The sequence below is a fragment of the Coniosporium apollinis genome (assembly GCF_000281105.1).
Source record: "Coniosporium apollinis CBS 100218 chromosome Unknown supercont1.20, whole genome shotgun sequence".
Classification (NCBI taxonomy): domain Eukaryota; kingdom Fungi; phylum Ascomycota; class Dothideomycetes; genus Coniosporium; species Coniosporium apollinis.
This window is the reverse complement of record NW_006913282.1, coordinates 99,118-123,488: the sequence shown is the minus strand read 5'-3', so window position 1 is coordinate 123,488 and position 24,371 is coordinate 99,118. Positions and strand designations below refer to the sequence as shown.

The 24,371-nt window shown below is 53.7% G+C and overlaps 10 protein-coding genes across 10 annotated transcripts; 3 read left to right on the top strand and 7 right to left on the bottom strand.

Moving 5' to 3' along the window:
• Window positions 1–3,427: 3,427 nt before the first annotated feature.
• On the bottom strand, window positions 3,428–4,172 carry W97_04521 (uncharacterized protein; the record flags this gene model as incomplete). The annotated part of the gene is made up of 4 exons (XM_007782410.1): window positions 3,428–3,541; window positions 3,595–3,904; window positions 3,973–4,079; window positions 4,140–4,172. 4 exons carry the CDS (start codon window positions 4,170–4,172, stop codon window positions 3,428–3,430), a joined length of 564 nt encoding a protein of 187 aa, XP_007780600.1.
• Window positions 4,173–4,771: 599 nt separating this feature from the next.
• W97_04520 (uncharacterized protein) lies at window positions 4,772–7,515 on the bottom strand (the record flags this gene model as incomplete). The annotated part of the gene is made up of 2 exons (XM_007782409.1): window positions 4,772–4,954; window positions 5,017–7,515. 2 exons carry the CDS (start codon window positions 7,513–7,515, stop codon window positions 4,772–4,774), a joined length of 2,682 nt encoding a protein of 893 aa, XP_007780599.1.
• Window positions 7,516–7,925: 410 nt separating this feature from the next.
• On the bottom strand, window positions 7,926–8,951 carry W97_04519 (3-oxoacyl-[acyl-carrier protein] reductase; the record flags this gene model as incomplete). The annotated part of the gene is made up of 3 exons (XM_007782408.1): window positions 7,926–8,447; window positions 8,521–8,705; window positions 8,780–8,951. 3 exons carry the CDS (start codon window positions 8,949–8,951, stop codon window positions 7,926–7,928), a joined length of 879 nt encoding a protein of 292 aa, XP_007780598.1.
• A 725-nt stretch (window positions 8,952–9,676) lies between these two features.
• Window positions 9,677–11,092, bottom strand: W97_04518 (CMGC/SRPK protein kinase; the record flags this gene model as incomplete). The annotated part of the gene is made up of 5 exons (XM_007782407.1): window positions 9,677–9,882; window positions 9,953–10,091; window positions 10,144–10,484; window positions 10,547–10,872; window positions 10,920–11,092. 5 exons carry the CDS (start codon window positions 11,090–11,092, stop codon window positions 9,677–9,679), a joined length of 1,185 nt encoding a protein of 394 aa, XP_007780597.1.
• A 1,016-nt stretch (window positions 11,093–12,108) lies between these two features.
• On the top strand, window positions 12,109–12,477 carry W97_04517 (uncharacterized protein; the record flags this gene model as incomplete). The annotated part of the gene is made up of 2 exons (XM_007782406.1): window positions 12,109–12,245; window positions 12,300–12,477. The coding sequence occupies 2 exons, from the start codon at window positions 12,109–12,111 to the stop codon at window positions 12,475–12,477; spliced, it is 315 nt and encodes a 104-aa protein (XP_007780596.1).
• Window positions 12,478–12,915: 438 nt separating this feature from the next.
• W97_04516 (uncharacterized protein) lies at window positions 12,916–13,776 on the bottom strand (the record flags this gene model as incomplete). The annotated part of the gene is made up of 2 exons (XM_007782405.1): window positions 12,916–13,289; window positions 13,341–13,776. The coding sequence occupies 2 exons, from the start codon at window positions 13,774–13,776 to the stop codon at window positions 12,916–12,918; spliced, it is 810 nt and encodes a 269-aa protein (XP_007780595.1).
• Window positions 13,777–14,524: 748 nt separating this feature from the next.
• Window positions 14,525–15,926, bottom strand: W97_04515 (uncharacterized protein; the record flags this gene model as incomplete). Its single annotated transcript, XM_007782404.1, has 5 exons — window positions 14,525–15,313; window positions 15,364–15,448; window positions 15,540–15,783; window positions 15,838–15,844; window positions 15,897–15,926. The coding sequence occupies 5 exons, from the start codon at window positions 15,924–15,926 to the stop codon at window positions 14,525–14,527; spliced, it is 1,155 nt and encodes a 384-aa protein (XP_007780594.1).
• Window positions 15,927–16,478: 552 nt separating this feature from the next.
• Window positions 16,479–18,882, top strand: W97_04514 (uncharacterized protein; the record flags this gene model as incomplete). The annotated part of the gene is made up of 4 exons (XM_007782403.1): window positions 16,479–16,523; window positions 16,587–18,443; window positions 18,495–18,625; window positions 18,678–18,882. The coding sequence occupies 4 exons, from the start codon at window positions 16,479–16,481 to the stop codon at window positions 18,880–18,882; spliced, it is 2,238 nt and encodes a 745-aa protein (XP_007780593.1).
• Window positions 18,883–19,468: 586 nt separating this feature from the next.
• Window positions 19,469–20,755, top strand: W97_04513 (uncharacterized protein; the record flags this gene model as incomplete). The annotated part of the gene is made up of 3 exons (XM_007782402.1): window positions 19,469–19,525; window positions 19,575–20,209; window positions 20,266–20,755. 3 exons carry the CDS (start codon window positions 19,469–19,471, stop codon window positions 20,753–20,755), a joined length of 1,182 nt encoding a protein of 393 aa, XP_007780592.1.
• A 2,875-nt stretch (window positions 20,756–23,630) lies between these two features.
• W97_04512 (uncharacterized protein) lies at window positions 23,631–24,119 on the bottom strand (the record flags this gene model as incomplete). The annotated part of the gene is made up of 1 exon (XM_007782401.1): window positions 23,631–24,119. The coding sequence occupies one exon, from the start codon at window positions 24,117–24,119 to the stop codon at window positions 23,631–23,633; it is 489 nt and encodes a 162-aa protein (XP_007780591.1).
• Between the last annotated feature and the right edge of the window lie 252 nt (window positions 24,120–24,371).

Genomic DNA, 24,371 nt, shown 5'->3' with positions numbered 1-24,371 from the left:
GAGCCTACAGTGGGCTGAGCGTGACGCTTCCGTGAAACCGCTCGCTGGACACAAAACACGGCTGCCTTCAGGTCTTCCGCTTCTTTCATTTCGAAAACGCATTCAGAAACATTTCCAAGTATCAGAGTCAACCAACACGGACTGTCAAGCATCAGCATCAGGTTCTCAAGCACTCGCTGCACTCCTCGATTTCAACACCTTGGCCGCACGCACGTTGCAGAAACAAATACAAACTATCATATGCCGCGAGATCAAAGTCACCTACACCGGCTGCGGCCACTCCAGCACCATGTTCATAAGGTGTAAGATCAACGCTGACACCGGGACGTGCGAGAAGAGCATCAGCAAGCAAGAGACAAACATGGAGAATGTGTGCGGTACATGCGAGAGGAAGGCAATCGAAGCATTTCGTAGGCCTTCGGTGTAAAACGGTAGATGACGTTGCATCGTTGGATTGGAAGGACTCATGTATGACACGGATGACGGAGATGTGGCAATGACTGGTCTTGCTTAATTGTCTTTGGGCTGGGCTTGGAGTAAATCGTGTCAAATTCACACAATACTTAACTTCCACACGCCTTCTCATGAGCTCACTGTGACTCTTCAGCGAAGACTCCGATTGAGGCATAAAGCGGCCGCTATTCCCAGTCCATACTTTTTTCTCATTCGCAATCTCGGAACGCACTCAACCTCAACAGCCAAGCAATTACAACTGTTCAAGGCTTTGGACCCAGCAGAGAATCAAATATAACAACGAAATCAACCACATACACTCCGCAACACTAAGGCAAACCACCATGTGCTATCGAATTGAATATACGTACATCGGTTGCGGCCACTTGGAAGTCGTACAGATTATGTGTGAACAGAAGGCGAATACTGACGACTGCTACATGAAGATGTATAGCGAGAAGGTGGAGGAGGAGGGTCTTTGCGCCAGCTGCGAGGCGAAGGCGAAGCTCTGATGATCAGCTAGGAGACTAGCGCAAGCTCATCACGGACATTTTTGATAGTTTCTATGATTTCTCCTGGACCTCATAGAACTGGATGGTGATTCCGGTTTCGGTAGACGATCCTCTCATGTTCCTGCGTGAACTGTAGCTGCAATCATGTACGGCTGGCCGTGTAGCTGCTGTTCCTTGGTGGCATTCTCCCTGATCTCTTCTACGTTAAACAACCTGTGATGCGGTAGAAGAATCCATAGCATTACCCTCTCGCTACAGTGATGCATGAATTTAGTGACGAGCTTGTGACAGACGCATCGATCAGCCTATCGTAGTGATAACGCACGAGACAACTGACGTGGGCGCTGGATATCATCGCAATAGAAGACTTACAAACAGCCATGTCTAGCAATGTTAGCAACAGGACAGATATAGTGCTATCCCACCTTCAAAGATAAATACCTGCTTCTTCACAACATCCCCACCGCGACTACCACTGGCCTTGGCTACGCTTGGATTTTGCCGCACATCGTCTGGATACCAACGACCACTCCCTTGAACAGTGATATGCTCCGTCTTCATCCACATCTGGCTTCCCTGCGGCCACATGCGGCGCTACAACGTCGTCTACTGCGGGCGAGCCAAACCGCCTGCTCCATGCCGGATTCAGCAGATGCAGAAGGATGCAAACGTATACAGTCATGACCCGCCGTCCCCATGCCCGGTGTGCGGCCACAGGAAGTCGAAAGTCAAACATAAGAGCTGTTGTGCCATCCTTTATGGCTAACAACCCATCTCCAGTAGGTCAAGGCTCGGTCGAAATGGACTGGCAGAGCCGCAGAACTCCAGTGGATTATTCGTTGCCAGCGGAGTAGACCACTTTCCTTCGGTAATGGTTGACAGATCTGGCCGGCAAGACTGTTAAAGGCCCGTGTCGGCTGCATACTCTGCTCAGCGATCGAAGGCGGAATGCCAATAACGGGTTCTTGAGACAAAGATTACTTGTACATATTGCTTGGAGTCTCCGCTCGCGGAACGGCGGCCACTCGAAAAGACTGTTGCTACGTTGAGGGTGGATGGCGCGCAAGCGTAGTTCCCACGTCAAAGGTATCTCGGGTGACCAATGCACTAAAGGGCTGCACTGCTGAGCATCATGTCCTTTCTATCGCATGCAACCGGTCTCGCTGTTCTGTAGCTGACAAGATCATGAGTCCAGTCTGATGGCAAATCTGATTGAAAAGGCCACCAGCCGAGAAGCGGCAATAAACATTTCGGATGGCCCTGGGAAGCAGGAGAGCTCGTGCTTAGCTCCTAGGGAATGACGAAGACGACTTGATAATAGAGGATAAGTCAGCAGCTAGAAGCGACGAGTATACGTATGATCCGTTACCGGACTCGCACTGCTTCCGGCTGGGTAAGCTTCTTCTCGGAAAACGCATTTCCAAACTGGAATGTGATATTTCCGTCCACAGCCTTGACGCCGCGCCACGCCCTCTGTATCGCGCAATATCCTATACGTGGATGGAGTCGAAATACGACAAACTCATGGTGTCAGGCCAGCGCATCTCTGGATTTCCAGGTCTCCGTGAGAATACTCGATACGCCATCCGATCTGGTATGACGGCCGCAGATTTCTGATATCAACAAACCTCAGAGATGCACTCCGCCGATTCCAGGATTCAACGCTCCCGCTCTTGCCTGGAAGCTGCGAAGTTAAGAACGGACAGACCCCGAGCACACATACGTTCGTTGACGAGTGTTACTGCCATGGAGTCAGCGAGGGCTAGGCGGTGGAGATGGAACATCTTGAACGGAAAGAGGTGCGGCTCTCTTAGTAGGCCCCATCTCTGGCGATCCTATTCCGTTAGCAGTTTGATGCTGCAAAGAAACCGAGTTTTGGACTTATACACTAGCACTCGGATGACAAAAATCGCCAGACTCGACACCGATGTAGCATATGGTTCTTCAGTCAGCTTACAAAGGTCACCCATAAAAGCAGCCCTCGTAGCATACTGCCTCATAAGCGTGTCTAAGCCATATTTACAGGTGGATTGGCCAGAGTAGAAGTTTTTGGAACCGTGATGAGTTTGATGGGTTTCGGTGATTTGGGAATGAGATGGAACTCCAGCGATCTGGGAGCCTAGCGGCTTTCGTCACCCACAAGAATGCGTAGAGCTTACTCTGTTAGCACATACGTGCGGAATGCATTCATTGCTGAATGCCGATTCTTGTGTCTTTCTATCGTAAGGTTTAAAGCACCAGTAAGTCTATCCCGATAGTGCTCATTCCCAGCATAAACGTCGCCGCATGATGGTTTTCCGTTATACGCCTTGAGTTTGCGCCAGGCGATCGTGCTCATCGATGTCCCTGCTCGAGGTCAACTGCTGTGCAGAGGCTAAGAAGCCGACGTAGACCACGGGCGAAGGCAGCCATAGTGCGAGCCTGCAGAACCGCAAAATTCAACATCTGCAACTAGGGGAAACTTACGTCGCTTCCCAGGGATAACATATCCACACATCCCCCGTCGTCCTCGCCGCGAGATAGTATTTCTCCTCCACCTCCTTTGGCAGCTTGCCCTTCTTCTGCTTGTCCTTGTTCTACTAGCTGTCAGCAATCTCCATCCCCTCCCCTCTTTGAGGAATCCACTCACATGCAACACAAATATGCTAAACACCGTCCTTTCGGCCTCCCTCCCCAGCCGCTTCGTCGCCTCCTCGACATCCTTCTGTAGCTCTCTGACACAGTAGTCCAACGTAGTACGGGTATCATCAACTTCGTCGACAATAAGCACGTTCTTGCCGATCAAGTTCGCCATCTCGAGGCTGCTGAGGTCGAGCCATTGAGTGCGCGTGACTTTGGTGCCGGGTTCTTCGACCACGTCGCCGCCGAGGGACTCGTAGAGGGAGAGGCCTATGGCTTGGATGGGGATATTGGTGCTGCCGGGGCGCTTGAGGAAGGATCTGGAGACATGTTTTGTAAGTGGTATTGTCGACCAGTGTTGATTTGGCATGGCTGCAAAAGCGGGTACCTTAGGATACGAGCGGGTACATATCCACCGCCGCCAATAGCGATCATGAGGTTTGGCTTGAACTCATCCAGTATCCGGGGTGCCGATTCCTGGCAGAGCTTGTGGATCTGAAAACAGTAGATGACCTGTCAGTGGGGCTCCCATAACTCCAGCTTGTTGGCGCGCACATCGTTGTAGGTTATGTAGACTTTCTCGACCATCTTGAAGCTCTGTGATGTTGTTCTGGTATGCTGTTTTTAGAGAGGATTTTTTTTGGTTGCAACGCGAAACCGCGGCTTCGCCCAGACGATGTCACTGTTTCGTGCCCCGCGCTAGGACGGTTCGAGGCGGTGACTTCGGCTGGTCCCGACGGCTTGAAGAGCCGCAACACCAACGTCCACCTGGGCAATATCATGATGCAGACAAAACCCGGCCGCTCTTCTTCTCCGATGTCATTGCTGACGCGGAATGTTATGGCCTTCCTCTTTCCAGCATGCGAAGCTGTTTGCATTAGAGGAGAAGTATTAATTGTCTGGCACTGGCTGGCTTTCGACTGAGAATCAATAACTGCCATCATTGCTGCCAAGTGATGCAGCGACTCGGCTTAGGAGAATCCACGACTCTGTGAGACTACCGGGGAGGGCAGGAAGATCTCATCCCTACATACTCTTTGTACAACTCCTTTATACAACCCCAACGACACAATCACAGCTCCGCGCCATGCCAGATCTTCCCATCCAACAACCCGCCAGTAACGCCTCGCTGGTAAGCTAAGATATAAGGAGAATACCTTGCAGACAACCCTCAAAAGGTGCAAGGGCTACCGCACCAGCCTCTCACTGGCCTCACTCAATATACGTGCAGCCTTCTCGAGCTGCGTCTGTGCTCCGCCCCAATCACCAGAATCAATGGCATCCCGCACGGCTGGGAAGTACGCCTCGTCGTAGCCAGACCAGGCCTGAGGACCAAAGACGATATGCTTGAACTGCTCTCTGCCAGGGACCTGTAGACATCGGGTTAGCCGACTGGGGTTGATACGGGCTAATGGTCCTCGTTATAACTTACTCCATGCTGCTCTCCATCATCCTTCCCATGCTTCGGCAGGTCAAGCAAATTTGTCTCAAAATCACTCATACGCGCGTTGTGATCTCCGCGCATTATACCGATAGCATTGGTCTCGAAACCGGTGCGGACCTGACTGAACCAGAAAGTCTCCCAGTCCTTGAACGCCTTCGCGTTCTGCTCGAACAATTCTGCTGCCTGTCTTAGCGGACCAATGTCGAAGTTGACGGCGCTTCGGTCGGCGGCGTAGTGCTCCAGATCTTCGATGTAGCCGCTTACTGCGGTGGCGTATGCTGAAAGATCGAACGGCAGAAGTGGCTCCTGAGCCAGCTCAAGGATGAGAAGCGCCCATACCTGAGCTAGCGTCTTGTGGTACAGAAACCCAGGATCGCCGAACTGCTCCATCCATTCGAATGTCTCATAGCAGCTATGGTATGGAAACCCCGGTCCTTTGAAGCCGAAGTCGATGCTCGATGTACCAGCGAGGTCTTGGAAAGCCACGTAATCGCTCCCTGCGCCTAAGCCTTCGAGCTTGCTCTTACGATCATCCCACAGTTGCCGCAGGGTGACGTTCCTCACCGGATCTGAGACTCGGTCTAGCACACGCATGAGGGCGTGATTGAAGAGGGGCGAGGCAGCCGCGCGGAACTCGTCACCAACTACGCCAACGTCCACGTTCAGATATGCGACGCCGTTCTTGCGCAGATCTTCGATGTGATCCTCGACGTACTCCGTGCTGCCGATCAAGTTATATTCTTCGGCGTCCCAGGAAGCGAAGTAAATACTGCGGAGCGGTGCCCAGCCGTTTGCGCGGAGGGTGGTCAGAATGTTGACGACTTCGAGCATTACGGCTGTGCCGCTGCCTGGATCTGCTGCTCCGAAGCACCACGAATCCCGGTGATTGCCGACGTATATCTTCTTGCCCTGGGCTTCGACGCCACGGAACAGGCCTAGCACATTCTGTATGGGACTCTTCTCTACCTCATCCTGCTCGTTCTTCAAATGCACGATTGGAGACGTCTTGTCGCCAGTCCACCATTCTTCGACGCCCGGCACACCTCCCACCCACTCCTGGGGTCCTTTCTGTCCATGCCCTTTGAGCACCTGGAGTAGCCTCTGCGCATCTCGCCATGCTAGGGGCAGGCTAGGGATGTTGACAAGTCCCGGATTATTGTCCTTGCTTACCCTCTTCGCCCCCTTGATACTCGCCCATCCAGGGGTCAGAATGTCGCCTACCACCCAACTCATGAGACTGACGGCGCCTCTTTGCACCCCGTCACTTGGTCTCCACCGTCCTTTGGGCCACACATCACCCTTGAGAAACCCATCTTCTTTCGGGTCCGAATAGATCAAGCACCCAACGGCGCCAGCCAGCTCAGCAGCCTTGACTTTCAGCGCCCTGTCTCCCTGTGTCCCGTAATAGCGTACTAATACAATACTGCCTTTCACATCAATACCCATATCCTCCAACCGCTTGAAGTCCTCTCTTGACCCATAGTTTGCGTATACCAGCGGGCCTGTAACATTTCCAGCCCTCGAGTGCCCATGAAACACCATAGTCTGCTGCTGCTGCGGCGTCGGATTCTCGTACACATTTTCTTCTTCCAGCTTTGCCTCCCACGCCAACTCCGGCGGCTCAACAATGGCAACTCTTCTGCCCCCAGCAGTCGGATAGTTCAAATACACCTCGTAATGCAGAACCCCTACATCATCCATCCCCGAATTGCGGAAATGGTTCTCGATCCACGAAGCCAGCCACGCGTTACCCGACGTCCCAGCCATGTGGTCGATGGAGGTGATGTACTTGAGGTACGAGCGGATGCGGTTCTCGTCGGCGCTGGACTGCGCGACTATGCGGGCCTGCTCAGGAGGGAAGAAGGGGTTCAGGCCGCGGTTCGGCAGGACCTCCAGCACAAGGAGCGCGTACACCACGCTGATGATGACAAACAGTCCCACCAGGCGCGCAACAATAGTCCACTTAATTTTGAACTCTTCTGATATCCGCGGTATCCTAGGCAGCCTTTGTGTAAAGTAGTCGAATGAGACGGAGGGAAAGGGGTTGCGGAAGGAGGGAAGGTTGAGAGCAGAGAGCGTGGTCGTTAGGCTAGATATTCGCTTCGAGAGGCGGGAGCGCATGTGGCTTCCTCCTCCCCCTCCACCTGCATCTGCGTATTCGGGGTCGAGTATGCCCATCTCTTCCATTACCCGCGCCCCTTCTGCCTCTTCATGTTCGCTGCCACCCGCGTCCTCGAAGATGTCGAGGTCGCTGTCTTCGGAGTCTACGGACTGGACGGAAGGTGCTTGGTAGCCATGCTGTCCGCCCCGAGTCTGGGGTGTATGAAGAGCGGCGGAAGATCCGAGTAAGCCTTGCCGTTCGGCATCGTCGCTGATTTCGGAGGGGCCGAAGCGGGCTGCGGAGGAGGTGGGACGCGAAGAGGTGGCCTCTTCGTAGCTGGGTATTGGGATCTCAAGGGGGTCGTAGTTGTGCTTCTCGTCAGGCATCGAAGATATGGAGAGAGTTGTGGGGGGCTGCGTGTAGCCGGGAGTGCGGTTGGGATGATTGGACTAGAACGATCAATTCATGGCTTGGTGCTGATTGGGCGACTCGTAGGTTAAGCGCAGACGGTGCTGAGAAGAGCCGGAGTAATATACAAGGCGATATCTACTGTTCCTAGGTGCGAGGTTGTCATGTAGTTGATCTCAGGGCATACTGGAGAGTTACTCGCGGAAGCTGGCCCGGTAAGGAGCTCTTGGCTCCGCCACTATCAGCCCTCTTTACTCTAGCAACACCATGGGCTGAATAACATGCAAATTCCTATAGCCGTGAAGCAGTAACCAGACACTACGTTTCGTCGAGCACTGCATGGTTCTGAACGTGGTCTTCAAGCAGTACTTTCGCAACTATGAAAGAACTACATATTCCTTCCTCCAGTCACGCTAATCGTCTGCCCAGTAACATAACTCATCAACGGGCTGCAAACCGCCAGGATCGCACTCGCCGCCTCCGTCGCTGTCCCAGGCCTCCTCAGTGGAATGTCCGCATGTTCCTCTCCCGGCCCTGCCCTCGCCTTCTTCTGCGCCTGCGGGATCCCCAGCGCGACCTTCTCGCCCTCCGGCGTCGTGATGAACGCGCCCTCCTCCTTCGCAGCCGTAAGCCTTGTCAGGATGAAGCCAAACGCGATCGTGTTGGCGCGCACGCCGTACTGTGGACCCCACTCTTTCGCAATGGTTTTGGTGAGGCCGACGACGCCGGCTTTGGCGAGGGCGTAGTTGGCTTGGCCGGCGTTGCCGTGCAGGCCGGAGGTCGAGGAGATGTTGATGATGTTGCGCGGCTCACCGTCTTTGACGCGGAAGTAGGGGGCTGCGGCGCGGACGAGCTTGAAGGGGGCGGTATTATGAAGAGCCAGTATGGTATCCCACTGCTTGTCTGTGGTCTAGGAGCGCAGTTCGTCAGCGTCACGGATATGGAAGGGGTAAGCCGTATGTCACGGAAGACAAGAATAGTACCTTGTGTATCACGCCATCCCAGGTATAGCCGGCGTTGTTGACTATGATATGGATCTTCCCGCTTCCAAACTCCGCTGCTTTCTTTACGAGCTCGTTGATGTAGTTGTCGTCTAGCATGTCACCTGGTACAGAGATGGCACTGCCACCAGATTCATTGATTTTGTCTGCAACATTCTTTGCCTTTTCTAATTGCGTGCGCGTTGCCTGTCAGCCGCAGCTCCGCTATATCGATGCCCTTCATGGGCTTCCGGCTACCTACCTGCGTCAATGTCCGATACAACAACCTTGGCGCCCTCATTTGCAAACAGCCGTGCAGCTTCTGCGCCAATGCCTTGACCCGAGCCTGTTATAATGGCTACTTGTCCGGCAAGTAAGCCCTTGGGGAAGTTGAGGTGGCCTGTGACCTGCGCAATGCGCGTTGTGTATGACATGGCGGCAGAGAGTATGGAGCTTTATCGCTTGAAGCTTGATGCAGTATTCTCAGACTTATATGCAAATGATCATACAGATAATGTTTAGTTTATCAAGGTGAGCGTGGTGGAGTAGAGCTTTCCCCGGATTTCATGAGCCGAGTGCCGCGGCATCTCGAAAAGCTGAAAGCTGCATCCCGCCAATACGTCATCCCAGAAGCTCATCACCACGCCAGGCGCGAAATAAACCTCACCGCGAGAGCAGCTTAGCGCTCGTTCACCGCCAACTTCATAGAGTAATCCTCCATCAGCCGCCGTGGCAGATCGAAGGAGTGGCCGACAGAAGGACAAACCTTTAGTGAGCCATTTAGATGTTGCTATGAAGCATTAGATGGACCATAGAGGGAGCTTTATTCTTGATGCAGCTGTGACTTTCCACAATCGCGGTGAGGCCTTTTTCTCGCTCGGCGTGACCACCACAGCGCTTAACCCTAAACAAGAAGTTTATACTGACAGCTATCTTACGTCTGCTCCTAATTTTCTGAGCAGAGCGAGAGCGACACCTTCTGTGCGCGCCGGCGGACCCAAGAGTAGTTTAATGCAAAGCTGGACCGCAAGAAGCTCTAATATTGTATCGAGGCCAACCCGGGACTCGTACAGCTGTTTGTATCCTCCATATTCAGCGATTCGTTGCCTATGGGAAGCAGAAGGAGTCTTGCTGGAAGACGAACGTCACTGACAGGAAGTCAATCAGGCTGAGGGCTTTGAAACCAGTCGTCCTTGAGGACTTGTGTAGTTGTAGAGCGTGCAGTGGGTTGGAAACGCAACAGCTTTCGAAGCAGCGCCCCTAGTTCCCTTATGTCTTCACGTGTGAAATCTGCAGTCTTCTCATCATCGAAATATACTTCCTCAAGCCATAGCTGTAGGGTAAGGCCGTCTGGGTCCGTAGATTCTGAGCTCGTCAGCTTCTACGCATGCAATAGCCGGACGCAACTTTGGATGACAGCCATTCGTGTACAAACCTTCTTTTTCCATCAAAGCCCACTTACGCTGCCACCTTTCGGGAAGCTCGCCCACGAACTGTATCATTTCGCTGACAAGAATTTCCTTAGTTGTCATGAGGCTGTCAAACGGAGGCTGCCCCGTCACCAGTTCAAATATCTAGAGTCAAGTAAGAACCGAGACACGTTTTCTGGAACAATGTGGATATTACCATGCAGCCCATACTCCATAGATCAACCCGGAAGTCAATGTCGTCCTCAAATATGACTTCGGGTGCGCGTACCGCTAAAGGCGTATGAAGAGTTTTAGGCCTCGTGTCCCTTGTGAAGGATTCTCCGAAATCGATGATTTTGATAGGATTCTCAAGCGTTGTCTTGGATATTCGGAAAGAGCCTGGCCAAACAAGGTACTTCGGAACGCCAGGCCCTAGGGCCTTTCCGTCCAACCGGGTTACGTCTCCAATTTCCGGAGTCGGAAGCTGCTTCAAGACCTCTTCTTCCGGCATTGGATCCAGAGATGGGAGGGTGAAGGCAATATTGCCCGTATGCAAGTCTAGCCCACGTCAGCGATCCGTGTCACAGAGAGATTGCCTGTAGATGTCGAACACAACGCACCACCATGTCCGACTTGATGCTGATGTAAGAAGTCCAAGCCTAAAAGAGCATGTTTGCACACTCTTCTGGCAATCTTCCCAGGGAGTCTGCCATCCGCAAAACGTGCATCAATGACGGTCGGAATGTTTGGCCCCAAAACTTCGAATACCAGACAGGTATGCGTACCATTCGGGCCCGCATGCTGGAAGTCGTCCAGGAGCTGCACCACATGTTGGGAGCCGGAGTGCGTGGATATGTTAGCAGAAAGAACTCGTAGCACTTGAAGCTCGCGGCTTTCCAATCCAACTTCAGCGACCGCAATTTTCACTGCGACGTAGCGCTGCAATCTAAATATGGGTGAGCTGTCGCCCGGAGAGGAACAGTAGGGACGCACTCTTCATCTTTTGCAAGCCAGACCGTTGAGTAACCTCCAAATCCCAGTTTATGAATAATTCTATAGCGACCATCTTTCAGAAAGTCGCCCAGATAGACAGGATGGTAGCCACCGACGCGATATCGATGTAAGGGCTCCGCTGGGATAGTGCAGGAGTAGGGGTGCGGTTCCATTGAAAATCTTCTTGTGGAGGCTGGGGCCAAATGTTGAACACACGGCCGATAATACACGTATTTGGCAACTAGAGAGTAGCTAGAATGGCTAACGCCATAGCGGAAGGACAGACGAGTTGGATTGAGGTTCATGCTCTCTTGGCTTGCAACACCTCCGGCGGGCTTCTTAACTTCACGGACACATCACTTAAGTTAGTGTCAGTCGGCAAGTCCCTTTGTGTTCTGTAACACGAAGTGCGTACGGTGATAGCGTATTCGCCGAGGGTCTCAAAGTATGGAGAGCATTGATCACGATCATAGCTGTTGGCAGTGAGGGTTTCAGACACTTGCAACTCTAAATGTCTAACCGTAAATGGCTTAGGCGCATTTCCAGTGCATCCATTACCGTCCTTCCGAGAACGACGAACACGGTATCAGCATCGCAACAAAGTGATAAGTTGCGCTGAGAGTTTTTCAGAAGCAAGGTCAGCACAGCTGGAGTATTTAAGATTTAAGTCCTACGATTCCACCATCCAATTTCTATGCAATCGGCCTTTACGCGGCACCAGCGTCCCTCTCGATGAAGAGTTGCAGCTGTGCCTCATGAAGGCGCTGGCTCCTGGATATACATAGATTTAAGCGCTGCCACAATCCTTCCCGCCTGGTTTCACCGTAAGTGGACACTCATAGCCAGATTGTCGACCGGAAATAGGTCCTACAGGAATGTCAGTGTACCATCTGGCGCGGCTTGCGTTGCAATAATCCACAATACGTTCTGCTATACTAGTTTGATTGGCGGCTTCTCGGTATCTCTTCGAAGTCTGAGATGGTTAAGATTGTACTCCGAAGTGTGAAACTGACGGTAGGGCAACTATTGGCGCCTCGCCAGTATTTGATTTTGCGACAGGATTCGTGAGTATAAGATGACCCGCAGCGCAGGCTTGTGCGAAGGAAGCATCTCAGTCAGTTCATCCAACTCTTCACAACAATCATCGTACATCATACAGCCTCCCTTTTCACGTCTTCAGCTATTTCCAATGTCTCCAATCCCAAGATATGCCGTAAGACTCACGCAGAGAATCAAAAATTCCGCATTTCGGAACAGGACTCTCGACCTTGTTGAGGAGGCGACTAAGCAGCCTGACCTCGCCCATTTCACAAGAGCCATACTCAAGTTGGGCTTTCGGCACACTGCTGCTAACGTCTAAGTGCTGACATCCACTGACAGGAACCCAGCTCATACTAGCCACACCGACCCAAGGGAACATGCCACTGCCATGTTGGCCACGGAGGAACAAGCAGCACGGAACAGGGCTCAGACTATCCATATCTATTTCGATCCGAATGGGAGATATATCGGACATATGCTGTATCCAGAGAGAGATCAGAAGCCATCGGACGACTAAGTTTAGCCTCTGCGCCATTCGACATCAAGCAGCAATGGAAAATGGATGATCATCTGGCTGAGATAGTATTTGAAAAAACTTGGATGGTCCTGTTCTATTCGAACCATCACTATTCACGTAAATGGAAAGAAAGTCTTGTAGGACCTTGTACAGATAACTCTAATATACCGATTACAGACTAGAGCCAAGTCACTGAAGTATGGCTTTGTGCTCAAGGATCCGTCTTTCAGCGTTGATAGGGATTGATGATGCACTTCTTCGACCTTGTTTTGAGATGGACGACAACGAACAACAAGCAATGATGCACTGTTCCAGCCTCCTACATCTGCGGCTCATGATCTTCGTAATGAGTTTAGCGTCCGCCTTGATCCACGAATGCCTCTTTGCAATATCGACGCCGGGCGCTCGCATAACCCCATGCGTGGACGCAAAAGCCGCTCAGCGCCGCATGGACGGATGGCTGGAAGATAGTCGCAGCCGTGGGCTTGGCTCCTGCGGCTGGTGGCTGGACTGGGGCCGAGTCGAGACCGCGGAAGGAGGAATGATGTAGATCGGCGGAGGCCTAGCTACCGGGTATTGACGCGTCCCATGTTCCGTGAATGCAGTGGCGACGGGGCCTGACTGGTGTGCATGGGGAGCGGTATAGTATGTTGGGCCCGGCTCTCCGATGGCGGCGTGTTCAGCGTCGAGCTGTTGACGGATGCCGTAGCCATGGTACTGGGCTTGATGGAGCGGTTGCGCAGAGCCATATGCCGCTGAGGTGTCGAGAGGGGAGGTGCTGGTGATGGCTTGCTCGTACAGGAGCTGCCAGTCTAATGAGGGATTAGCTGATGAAGCAGTAGTTTCAGCGCTCATAGGCTTACCGGTCACCCTGCCTTGCCTGCTATTGTCGTACTCAGGTGTCTGCTTCGCCTCTCCCTTTCCCTTTCCCTTGCCCCGGCGTCCTTGGTACTTTGTCGAGCCCGTAAAGGTCTGGGCGCGGATGTTGTGGCGCTCGACATCCTCGATCCAAGCTACCTGGGTAACGAAAGCTCCTCCAACATCAGTAGGATGAATAGTTGCATTATAGGTTGGATGGTTCCGGTCCGTAGCCGCCTGCAGTGCAAAAGGTGCATTCGGCGCCCATGTGGTTGGCTCGATGGGATGGCCGAAACGGTCGTAGATGTACCGTCCTTGGCGCATGTGGTCTTGAGCGGTGGATGCTGGGAGTGGGGTGGTTCCGTCTTGGACGAAGATGTACTGGTCGACGGGCGGAATGGCCTGAGTTGAGAAGGTAGGGTGCGGATTGTTGGATGCCATTGCTTCCGATGCTTTTGTACGCAAGACTCAGAGAGTGAAGGAAGGGAGGTGGTTTGGATGAACGATGGAGTGATAGGTGAGCTAAATATGTACGGGAAGTAGACAAAGGATGGAACAGCAAAGGCTAGATACTTGTAGTAACAGATGGGGCAGAAAATTTCTCAGCCTTCTTTGCATCTCGTGAAGGTCGACAGGCAGCCGTGAATGGCTCCTGCAGTCTGCTTCACAAGCGGACAAGCTCATTCACCTTAGGGGATCAACAGGGGCCCCACAGAACGTATGTGGCTCGCTATGATAATAGATCTATTCGGAACTTCTTTACCTGGTATAGAAGGGTTGCATATGGAAGAAGAACATAGAACCGTGGAGCAACAAGAAACCGCGAGGCATAGACCGATTTTGTCATGTAGAGCTCTATTTGCCGTCCCACACGTACTTCTTATCAGATGGACGACATCAAGCTGTCAATACAGGGCAAACATGAAGCGCGTGACTTGACTGAGTGGCCTTACCGATATGCCTTTGTTCGATATCGATTGTTCATATTGAAAAGCCTTGCGGTTGATAATGGCCCATGACCTACAAGCGGTACCTCAAGCTGCCCTTGTACCGATTCCACGATGATACTATTCTCTCAAGTCGGATAAGTCGAACAGTGCTGATTAGGCTGTGCTTCTTGCCCTAAACTATGCGATGAACTCGCAGTAATACATCCAAGAAGCGACCAGAGATCATACAGGTCTCAAATCTAAGCACCGGAACTGGCCTCGGTGACCGTCCCACTCTCAGAAGTATCCTTTCTTTCCGTCGCCGCTGCATCGGCCTGACTCTTCTTCGCCGCAGCCATCTGCCACGCCGGGATCGCCGCTCTGCCACCTGCCAATCGCCCGTACGGGCTCGAGCTCTGAGCCCTATCCGGAGCCGCTGCTGGCGATGGCGTGGATGCCGAAGTTGAACCGCTCTGTCCTTCTGGCCCATCGTTGCTTCCACCAGCCGCTCCACTCGCCGCAGGAGTGGGTGAAGCGGCCACCGCAGGACTGCCATTAATATTCGTGCTCGCCGTCCCCTGCGCGCCAAACATATTGACCCCCGCACCGACACTCTGATACGGCCTTGCCGGCGCCCCTGTACTCGGCGCCCCGGCCCCCGCACCACCACCAACCCTATTCCCCACTAACGTCTTCAAGCTCTTCAGCTCCGTGCCCAGCTCCTTAAGTCTCGCATCCTGACTCTCCTTTTGCGCCTCCATGGCCTTCGGAATCAGCGCCCTGAGTCCCCTAATCTCGTCCTCCGTCCTTCTAGCGTCGTCGTCGCGGCGCTTGTTGCTCTCCTTCAGGCTCGCGAGGACGGATTCCATCTCCGAGATCGCGGTGTCGAGCCGCTCGGTGCGGGATGTTTCGGAGGCCTTAAGCGCGGCGGTGTCGGTGGCGAGTTGGTCGAGGAGCGCGAAGGCTTTTTCGAAGGAGGCGTCGATGGCGGATTTGTCTTGTTCGATTTGGGGGGGAGTTGGTGGGGCTATGAGAGGGATGATGTAGCGCTATGGAGGGTTAGGGAGTTGTGATGGGGGATAGGGAGGAGGAGAGGTACTTTGGCGGTGAAGTAAAGACCGTAGGATACGCCGCCCATGACGGTAGCCATGATAAACCAATCCCGCCAGTCGCGCTTGGGGAGTCTGGATGGTGTGTCAGCCGTGCTTGAATTGAACCGACACGATAGTAGTCTCGTCGTCCAAGCCCCCGTCGTGGGCTTAATGGGACGCGTACTCTGGTGGGGGCGGCTGTTGCCAATATCCTGGCGGGTATGCTCCATATCCGGGTGGAGGTGGTGATTGTCGGTATGAGGGAGTTGAGGGGGTATAACTTGAAGGTGTTACTGCATTGGAAGAGCTTGGCGACTCGCCGGCGCGTGCTAAGGATACATCGATCTCCTCTTGCGTGAGGTTCTTGGATTGGAGGAACTGTATTCGCTTGTCGAGCGCAGCGCTGGCAACGCTTGGGTCTTGGAGAACTGGGAGGAGATCAGCGGCCGTTGAGTGAAATTCTTCCACGCCTTAAAGCATACAGGAGACCTAGCATGGTTAGTATAGCTGTGCAGGATGAAGCGGTTGTTCGGGACATTACTGCAGACTCCACTAATTCCTCGCGGACCATCGCGGGAGGATCGCCGCCTATCCAGGCGCGCTGATACGAAAGATCCCCAACCGCCTACTTGACGAAGGAGAATATGAGATATAAAGCTGAAGCCGTTGTTCGGAATCTTGCGATAACCAGATGACGGCGCGAAGACTGGAGGTTGGGCAGATGTGAGCCGAGGCAGGCGGCACCTCCCGCTTGGCGCCGCCATGTGCTGCGGACCCTGACCTTGAGAGCTTCATGCGCATGCGTGGCATGTACACAGGCACAAGATGAGAACAGCGAGAAAGGAACGTAATCCTTAAGGCATCCAATTCAAAACATCAGATAGGTCTGAGGTATGTTTGCGCTCTTGAATTTGCAACGGATTAGTCCACAAGCTTAGCGCTACTGGTTGTTGAAGACTAGCCAAGCATTACGCTTGTTTGTTTACTCAAGTCCTGCGCCCACTTTTGCGACCTTCAACCCTCACGCGAACATCACCGCCAGAAGTCTTCAGAGCGCGCAACCTCTACGACGCTCATAGAACCAAACCAACTATCACGTCTGAATCGCGTACGACTATTCATCATGGCCCAAGAAACGGGCATCTTCTCGGTGCGCCGCCCGCGCGAAGTAAGTCCCACCAACACACCCATCCCACCTTCAACCAAACGCTTCAGACACTAACCCTCCCAGACCCTCGGCGGCCTCAGCAACAACGCCTCCGCGATCCCCATGCCCTCCTCAGCAATGAAGCGCACCAACTCCATGTCCAACATGCAAGCGCCCTTCGCCTCGAACCACATGCGCTCAACCTCCGGCTCCCGCATGTCTCTCGCGCCCGGCCGCCCCTCCCAGCCCGTCTTCCAGCGCTCGTCCTCCGGCAACAACCTCGCAGAGATGGGCTTCGCGTCCGTAAACCGCAACTCCGTCTCCAACAACCCCTTCAGCACCGGCGGCCGCAAAAGCTACGCGCCCGGCGCTGCCGTGACGCCCGCATCGGCGCTGCACCTCGAGAGCGCGAGCACGCAGCGCAGGAGCAGCGTATGGAGCTCTGGCCGCGCATCAGGAATACCGGGGGGCGCGCACCAGTCGTTCTTCGCGACTGCGCCGCTGCCGGCGACGGTGCCGCAGGATCCGCGGCGGGTGAAGGAGAATGCGTCGGTGCGGCAGCAGATGGCGGCCGAGCTGCTGGATTATCTCACACACAACAACTTCGAGATGGAGATGAAGCACTCGCTTACGCAGAAGGCGATGACGTCGCCGACGCAGAAGGATTTCAATTCCATGTTTCAGTGGCTGTACCATCGTATTGATCCAGCCTATCGGTTTCAGAAGAATATTGACGCGGAGGTCCCGCCACTACTGAAGCAGCTGAGATACCCGTTCGAGAAGAACATCATGAAGTCCCAAATCGCGGCTGTAGGCGGGAACAACTGGTCCACGTTCCTGGCATTGCTTCACTGGATGATGCAACTCGCCAAGCTGATGGAGGCATATGCGCAAGGCGCGTACGATCAGGCCTGTATGGATGTTGGATTCGACGTCTCGGCGGACAGGATTATCTTCGACTTCCTAAGCAACGCGTACCGCGAGTGGTTGCAAGTCGAGGATGACGATGAAGACGACGCGGAAAAGGTTATACAGCCGCACGTCGAGGCGATGGCGGCAAAGTTCAATGAGGCGAACAAACACCATCTAGAGCACGTCACCATGCTTGAGGCGGAGCATAAGAAACTGAAAGATGATATCGAGGAACTGGGCAAGAACGAACCGCGCATCAAAGAGCTCAGTGAGAAGATCAAGATTATGGAGAGTGATGAGGTCAAGTTTAAGGAATACAACAGCATGATGGAGGCCAAGGTCGATAAGTACCAGAAGAAAATCGAGCTGTTTGAAGATGAGATCAGGAAGGTCGAGAAAGAGTATGAAGAAGCGGAACAGGAGAAGGCCAGTCTACAGGACTTGCTCGACAAGCAAGGCATTACCATCCAGGACGTCGACCGCATGAACACCGAGCGGGAACGGCTGCAGAAGGGCGTCGAGTCGACCAGCTTGCGGCTCGAGGATTCAAAGAGGAAGGTTGCGGAGAAGGAGCTGGAAGCCAACCGGAAACTCGACGAGCTTGAGCGGATAGTGGAGAAGTACAACTCGCTGGGCTATCAAATCGGAATCATCCCTTCCACCGCGCCGAACGCCAAGGGACAAGATTACGAGCTCGTCCTTACGATTAACGAGGGACCAAACTTCGGCTCGTCGCAAATGGGCAGCAGCTCGCAAGGCCCGGAATCTGACCGCTTACTGGCTGACTCTGGCAACGGCTACCAGCCTCACCACATCCTCAACCTGGACATTCGGGGTAGCGTCAAGAGCAACATCCTCGCTTTGCGGAGAGATATCAGTGAGAGGCGAAATGCGGCGCTTCAAGCTGATATTGAGAGCCACGATATGCTCGACCAGGTAAAGGTCGCCATGGATGAAAAGCTGGCAGATGTCGAGGCCCTAGGCCACAAGGTCCGATTTGCGGAAGAAGAGTTCGAGAAAACCCGTGAAGTATGGAAGACACGTACAGACACATCTGCGATGAGACTGACATCATTGTAGATCACCACAGCTCAAAAGATGGCATCAGATGCTCAGATCGAACGCATGGAGAAGGAGATGGGCAAGATGCGTTCCGGGCTCACCGAAAGCGTGCAGCTCATGGAGCAGAGGGAAATGAACACCAATCTTGAGTAAGTCTGCATACCTGTTACACTCGAACGGACAATACTGACGAATCCCTAGATATGAGCAACTGACCCTCCGAGCGGCATCACTGCGGGAAGAGCTCCATACAGAGATTGAACGCATGCTGAACGACGTCATCAAGTTCAAGGTGCATGTTCAGAAGAGCTTGGAAGACTACGAGCAGTTTGTGGCCGAAGAGGTGGAAAAGGAGTGCGAGGAGCAGGAGATGGTTGCGGATGACGACAACGATCTTGAGATTTAAGCCGACATTCTGCATTTTTTGCTTACCGCTTCTGTTCCTTTGGTTTTGGTTCTGATTTTGGATACGCGTGTGATGAGCTTGGATGAGATACCTTGCCGCTGGCGAATGTAATGACTGGATATTGGACGGTCGACTGGTTTGGAGTCCGGCGCGAGACGGTCGTGGAGGCGCTGCGCGCATGAGAAGCGCGCTGTTCTTCCTTCAATCCTGGTAGATACCGACTTGGACAATTAGCAATCTTTGCGAGAAGCCTGTTCTGCGCTGTAAAACCAATCTAGAGTACGAGCAGTGCTAGCAGTGAGACAATTGCTTAAAGGTATCGAGCTCCTAGTGAATATCAGGAAGTTTTGAGTGCCTTTGCTGGAAAGACGGCTCGAGGTCATCACTTGACACGATCCGCCCAGGCATTCTGCTACCTCAAAATATGAGGTTTGCTTGCAGGTGAGGTTGTGGACTGAAAGGCACCCATTGCTCCGCTCCGCCCTTGGCAATCACAGGCTCGCGCAAAACCGACGTCACGTCCGCCCCTCCACAATCTTAACCATCAACATGTGAGCCGGAAACCACAACAGCGCAAAAGTCCGCAATGGACGACTACTTGGAGGAGGAGTACGAGTATCAAGGAATCTTAGTAGTCGCAAGAGTTGGCGCCCCCCTCACCCCCAGCTAAACCCCAAACTCACCCCTTCCAGAACAAGGTCCTCGCACCCCTCCGCGCCGCCGTCTCCAAGCCCGCACTACGCGCCTACGCCAGCACCATCCTCGTCGTCCTCACTGGCCTGACCCTCGCCGGCTTCGCCATATTCGCCTACTCCGCCTTCTACTATGCCTACATCCCAATCCAGGGCTTCTCTCGGCCGGTCTACCTCCAATTCGACACGGCGCATCATCCGTACGGTATAGCGCCCCTGTCGCGCTCCCTGCTGAGCAACCAGCCGTACGATGTCAAAGTGGTTCTGCATCTGCCGAGTACACCGACGAACCGTGAAGTGGGCAACTTCATGCTGGACCTGCAGCTGCTCAGTCCGCCGAACCCGGGCGCGGTAAGCGATGGGACGCGTGTGCTGGCGCAGGAGAGACGGCCGGCTATCATGACGTATTACTCGCCGGTTGTGGAGCACGTTAGGAAATTCTTCGAGCTGCCGTTGTATCTGCTGGGTTGGAGGTACGAATCGGAGACACTGGTTGTGCCGATCATGGAGGGCGTGGAGTTTGGGAAGGGGTGGAGGAACGTGCCGGATACCGCTAGGCTTGAGATATTGAGCGACGTGAAGATGCAGGTGTACAGCGTCAGGGTGGTCATCACGGCGCATTTCCGAGGTTTGCGGTGAGTCGGCTTGATCCCATTCCGTCACAATGAACCCAGCTGATTGCAGTACTTAGATACATCATGTACAACTACCGCGTCCTCTCCTTTCTCGTCTTCACCACATCCTTCTGGGCCGTCGAGATGACCTTCGCCTTCCTAGGCTGGTCCATCCTGTACCTCTACCTCTTCCACCAGCCCGCGGCCCCTCGGCTTCCAAAGCGGGAGAAAGGCGAGCCAGCCGACGGCGAAATCAAGACCGAACCCGGCACCGATGCCGGAGCGTCCGCGGACGATCTCTCGGATACCTCGCGCCAGTTCCCAACTTATGCGGGCCAGCCACCGCTGCGGTACTCGTCGCCGCGGGTCAAGGACGAGAAGGAAGAGGAGACGCCCAGAGCGCTTGCGGATATTCCGCCGGCTGTTGAGGCGGATGATGAGGATGAGGACGTGGATTTTGTGGACTCGGGGCTTGGGACGAGCATGGAGAGTAGTGCAGCTGCTGCGAGGGAGTCTGTGAGGAGACGGAGGAGTAGGCTCTTTGGCTCTGCTGGCAGATCGGTGTAGTTGTCGCTGCCAGAAAGCTACTTGTGTCCGCACTCAGGAAGACTGAAACACCTGCACATTGAATTTGCCTCTGGTTAGCCCACGGTCATGCCCTGAAGCCACTGAATTCTTCCCTTTGAGGGCGAGGCGGATCATGGACTTGAGCGCCGGAAGAGTCACGGTGGGCATGTTGGGCGGACTGCACATGGTTTTGAGCGGAGGGGAGTGGATGCTGGATGAACTGGTCTTAGGAGTTTACAGAGAGGATGGTGTTTTAGTAACAGGACTACACCTCTCGGTTTGACCACGCGATCACTGGGAACCAGTAACTCTACAACTTCATGCTTTTTCTTCGCTATCCACATCGGACGGTCATCCCGTAACTGGTTTTTGTCATCTCACAAGTTTTATCGTGGCCTCAATATTTCTGTCATACTCTCGTTTCTCGTGCGTTTCGATCTCATGATTGAAGTCTCCGCTACCGCTGAGGTATTTGGCGTTGTGTCTGATCAATGATCATCGCCTCCCAGGTACTTGAATTCGTACACAAGACCGACCCTCATCCTGCACCACGCTGATTGTACTTCGTTAAATGTTGGTTCTCCGCTTATTCGGCGAGGAACTGCTGCTGTGTCGGATCGAATAAGCTGCGACTACGGACTTAGTGAGGACCGAGAACGATACGACAATTGTCCTCAAGTTCTTGCATCCGCCTTCTCTTTGACGTTTAGAGGCGTCGTAATCTGGGCAATGTTTCATATTGCGTGTCGGAGCAACGCACACTCATCCCGAGCCACTTTCCAGGCATCCTTGATCTGGGTAGGTTTGCATCAACCGCGTCCTTTAGCAGCTACAGCCTAGCTGTCTAGTCGTATAGAGCGGCGAACTCAGCGGCGTTCTCAGTCTCCAAATGCTCCAGCCGGGCCATGTTCACTGCGTTGGCCTGCTCCAGCTCCAGCTCCGAGGTTGTACTATTTCCCTTCGTACGGACTGCGAAAGTCTTTTTACCACGACCGCATCCTTAATATTCTTCTCCTGGTCCTTTTTCACCCGGATCCAAGGTTCCAGCGACTGCTGCACCAACGCGCCGCCCGCCGTACTCTTCTCTGTCTTCCTCGGCCGCAACCCTGACCCCATACGCTGCCCCGAATCCTTTCACGTTGCGATGCGGTCGGCCGTCCGGCTCGAGCTTTGGTGGCTATTCCTTGGATAGTTGCCCGACCGTAGGGAGTTTGCGCTACCGGTAATTCAGTAGGATCCCGACGCTATGGAGTAATTAGCAAACTATAGTGAGAGGCACACTTGACGATGTCCCGTAAGCCATAAATTGTTACCCTATTTCCCACCGCCCGTCGAATGTCCGTATGGTGGGGGGAAGATATGCCTCTCTACCGTCTGTAAAAGCTAGCTGAATAGAGACGGCGCCGTACGATTGCAGTTGTCGACCTCGTGTCTTCGCCGTGTTTCTCATCTACCTCTCGGCGGCCTGGACTTCTGCGGCCTTCAAGATCCGGGCTGCCGTCACGTCATGACTTACCTCGGGAAGAGAGTAATATTGGCGAATTCGGCGTCCCTCTCCCTCTCCGTCATCTTCTTCGTGAAGAACCAGGCACGGGCCTGAGCTGCAGGCCCAGACAGCTCCGCTTTGTACTCGAGCTTCTTGGTAGCGAAAGCGGCCAAGGTCCTCCGCTCAAGAGATAGGAGCTGGGTCCGGTAAAGCTTCTTTTGGTGTTCTGTTAGGCTTGGGGACCTTAAGGTTTCGACCGTAGACAGCGCCCTGTATGGGTGAAGATAGCCCTGTTCGTGATGGTAGTAGCCTTCTAACCATTCTAGTAGGTTCGTCCAGTGCCATAGCCATCTTATCCGATGTTGTGAGTAATGGAAGGTACAGCAAGCGTTGTCGTTGGAGATCAGGGCTTGATAATTGTCCAGGCTAGGGCTTGACGACTGATGGCGCGTATCGCTGGTATCGCCGCTGAGAATGAACAGTCTGAACTCGTTCTCGCTGAACAACATAGCGAGCCGGCCAAGGCGCCGACGAAAGGGTCGCGGCCATGCCCGTCTACCCAACGGTCAGCCAAGAGTTCCACAGCAAGTAACAGATTGGAGACCGGTATGTAAACCCTGTATGGCTTGTCGTGTAGACATTAATTCATTTTCTCTTCATGACACAGGTCCGTCGCGGACATTGGTTGATATAGAAGAGCGGTGGTTGGCTCCATAATGTAGAACTTTCTGTTCTTCTGCAGGACCGTCTGGACGAGTTGCCGTTGCCAGAATCATTGGTGAGAGTCTGTGAACCAGCCTCTTGGGTTTGAAGGGTTGCCGGGAGAGTCGAGAGGTTATAACAGAGGATGAAGGTGGCGAAGAAAAGGAAAAGCGCTTCGCGCAGCAAGAGATCTCCCGTGCATGGCAACAATGTCTCTCCGTCATATAGTCATACAAGAAGGATGGCAGGACGAGTACGAGGGTTGATTCACGGACACGATTATAAAGTCGACATGTAAGGAACAGATGAATTATTATGGAAGTCCGTATAGCGGAATGATTCAGTAAAATATGAAACAAGCGTAGTCTCGCAGCCTTCTGCGCTGACATATGGTCCGGGTATTCTCAAAAGCAAAAACTCCGACAAAAGCCACCATATATGATGGAGCCATCAGCCCACAAAGTACTCCCGCTTCCGTCTCTTTGCGGAGCAAAACTCCGGCTGTGATAATATGCCCACGGGCCGGTAGAACGGACTCTCCGAAGCGCCGCAAGCACTCTCCTCAGACTACCAGCCGGTCAAGTCATGAAATCAGTACAGCAAATCTGAGAGTAGAGTTTTGGTGTCCCCTTTCGATGTAAAGGTCAAACTTTTCTGACCCGAAACGCCCTGTCGTGATCCGCGATCTCAGCCTCCCTTGAAGAACCCCTTGCTGAACCGCTTGCCCTTCTTCCAGCTCTTCCCGAACATACTGCCGCTCGCATCCTTCTGCGCGACACTGACTTGTCCGTTCTCGCCGTCACTGACTGGACTGGGTGGCTGAGCGTCCGGGTCCTCGCCCTCCGCCTTAATGATCTTCTCGGGACAGCTAGCAAGATAGGCATCCAGACGTGCGTTCAGAGCTCTGTTCTTCTCTCCGGCTGCGAGCATCACGCCCGTGACGCTTGTGGAGCTGTCCGAGCGCGCCAGACTGCCCCTTCTGCTGTCCCGCCGGGTGCTGCTAAGAGACATTGAGAGAGAAGGCGAGCGAGATAGGCCGCCGATGCTGGGGCTGCGGTCGTTGCCGACGAGGCGGTAGGTCGACAAGTCTGGAGCGCCGATGCAGTAGGGGCAGAAGTCGCACTTGGTCTCCCAGCCTTCGATACCGAGCTTGGAGGGGCAGTTGCTAAGGTTCATGTTGGGCGCACATGGGCGGAGAAGACGGTACCAGCGGTGGCGGCATGGGGAGAGAGAGACGTTCAATTCGGCGACGCACATTGTGTGGGAGGGCGTGAAGCGTTGACGAGGTGCTTTGTGATGTGGTAGCTTTTAGAGAAAGAGCGAGTCTTCTGACTGTCCGGCGATGACGACGGTTGCTAAGATGATGCTCTTCAGTGCTGAAAGCAATCGATGGTGTCTCCAGCTGTTGTTTGCCGCCGCGACTGTGTG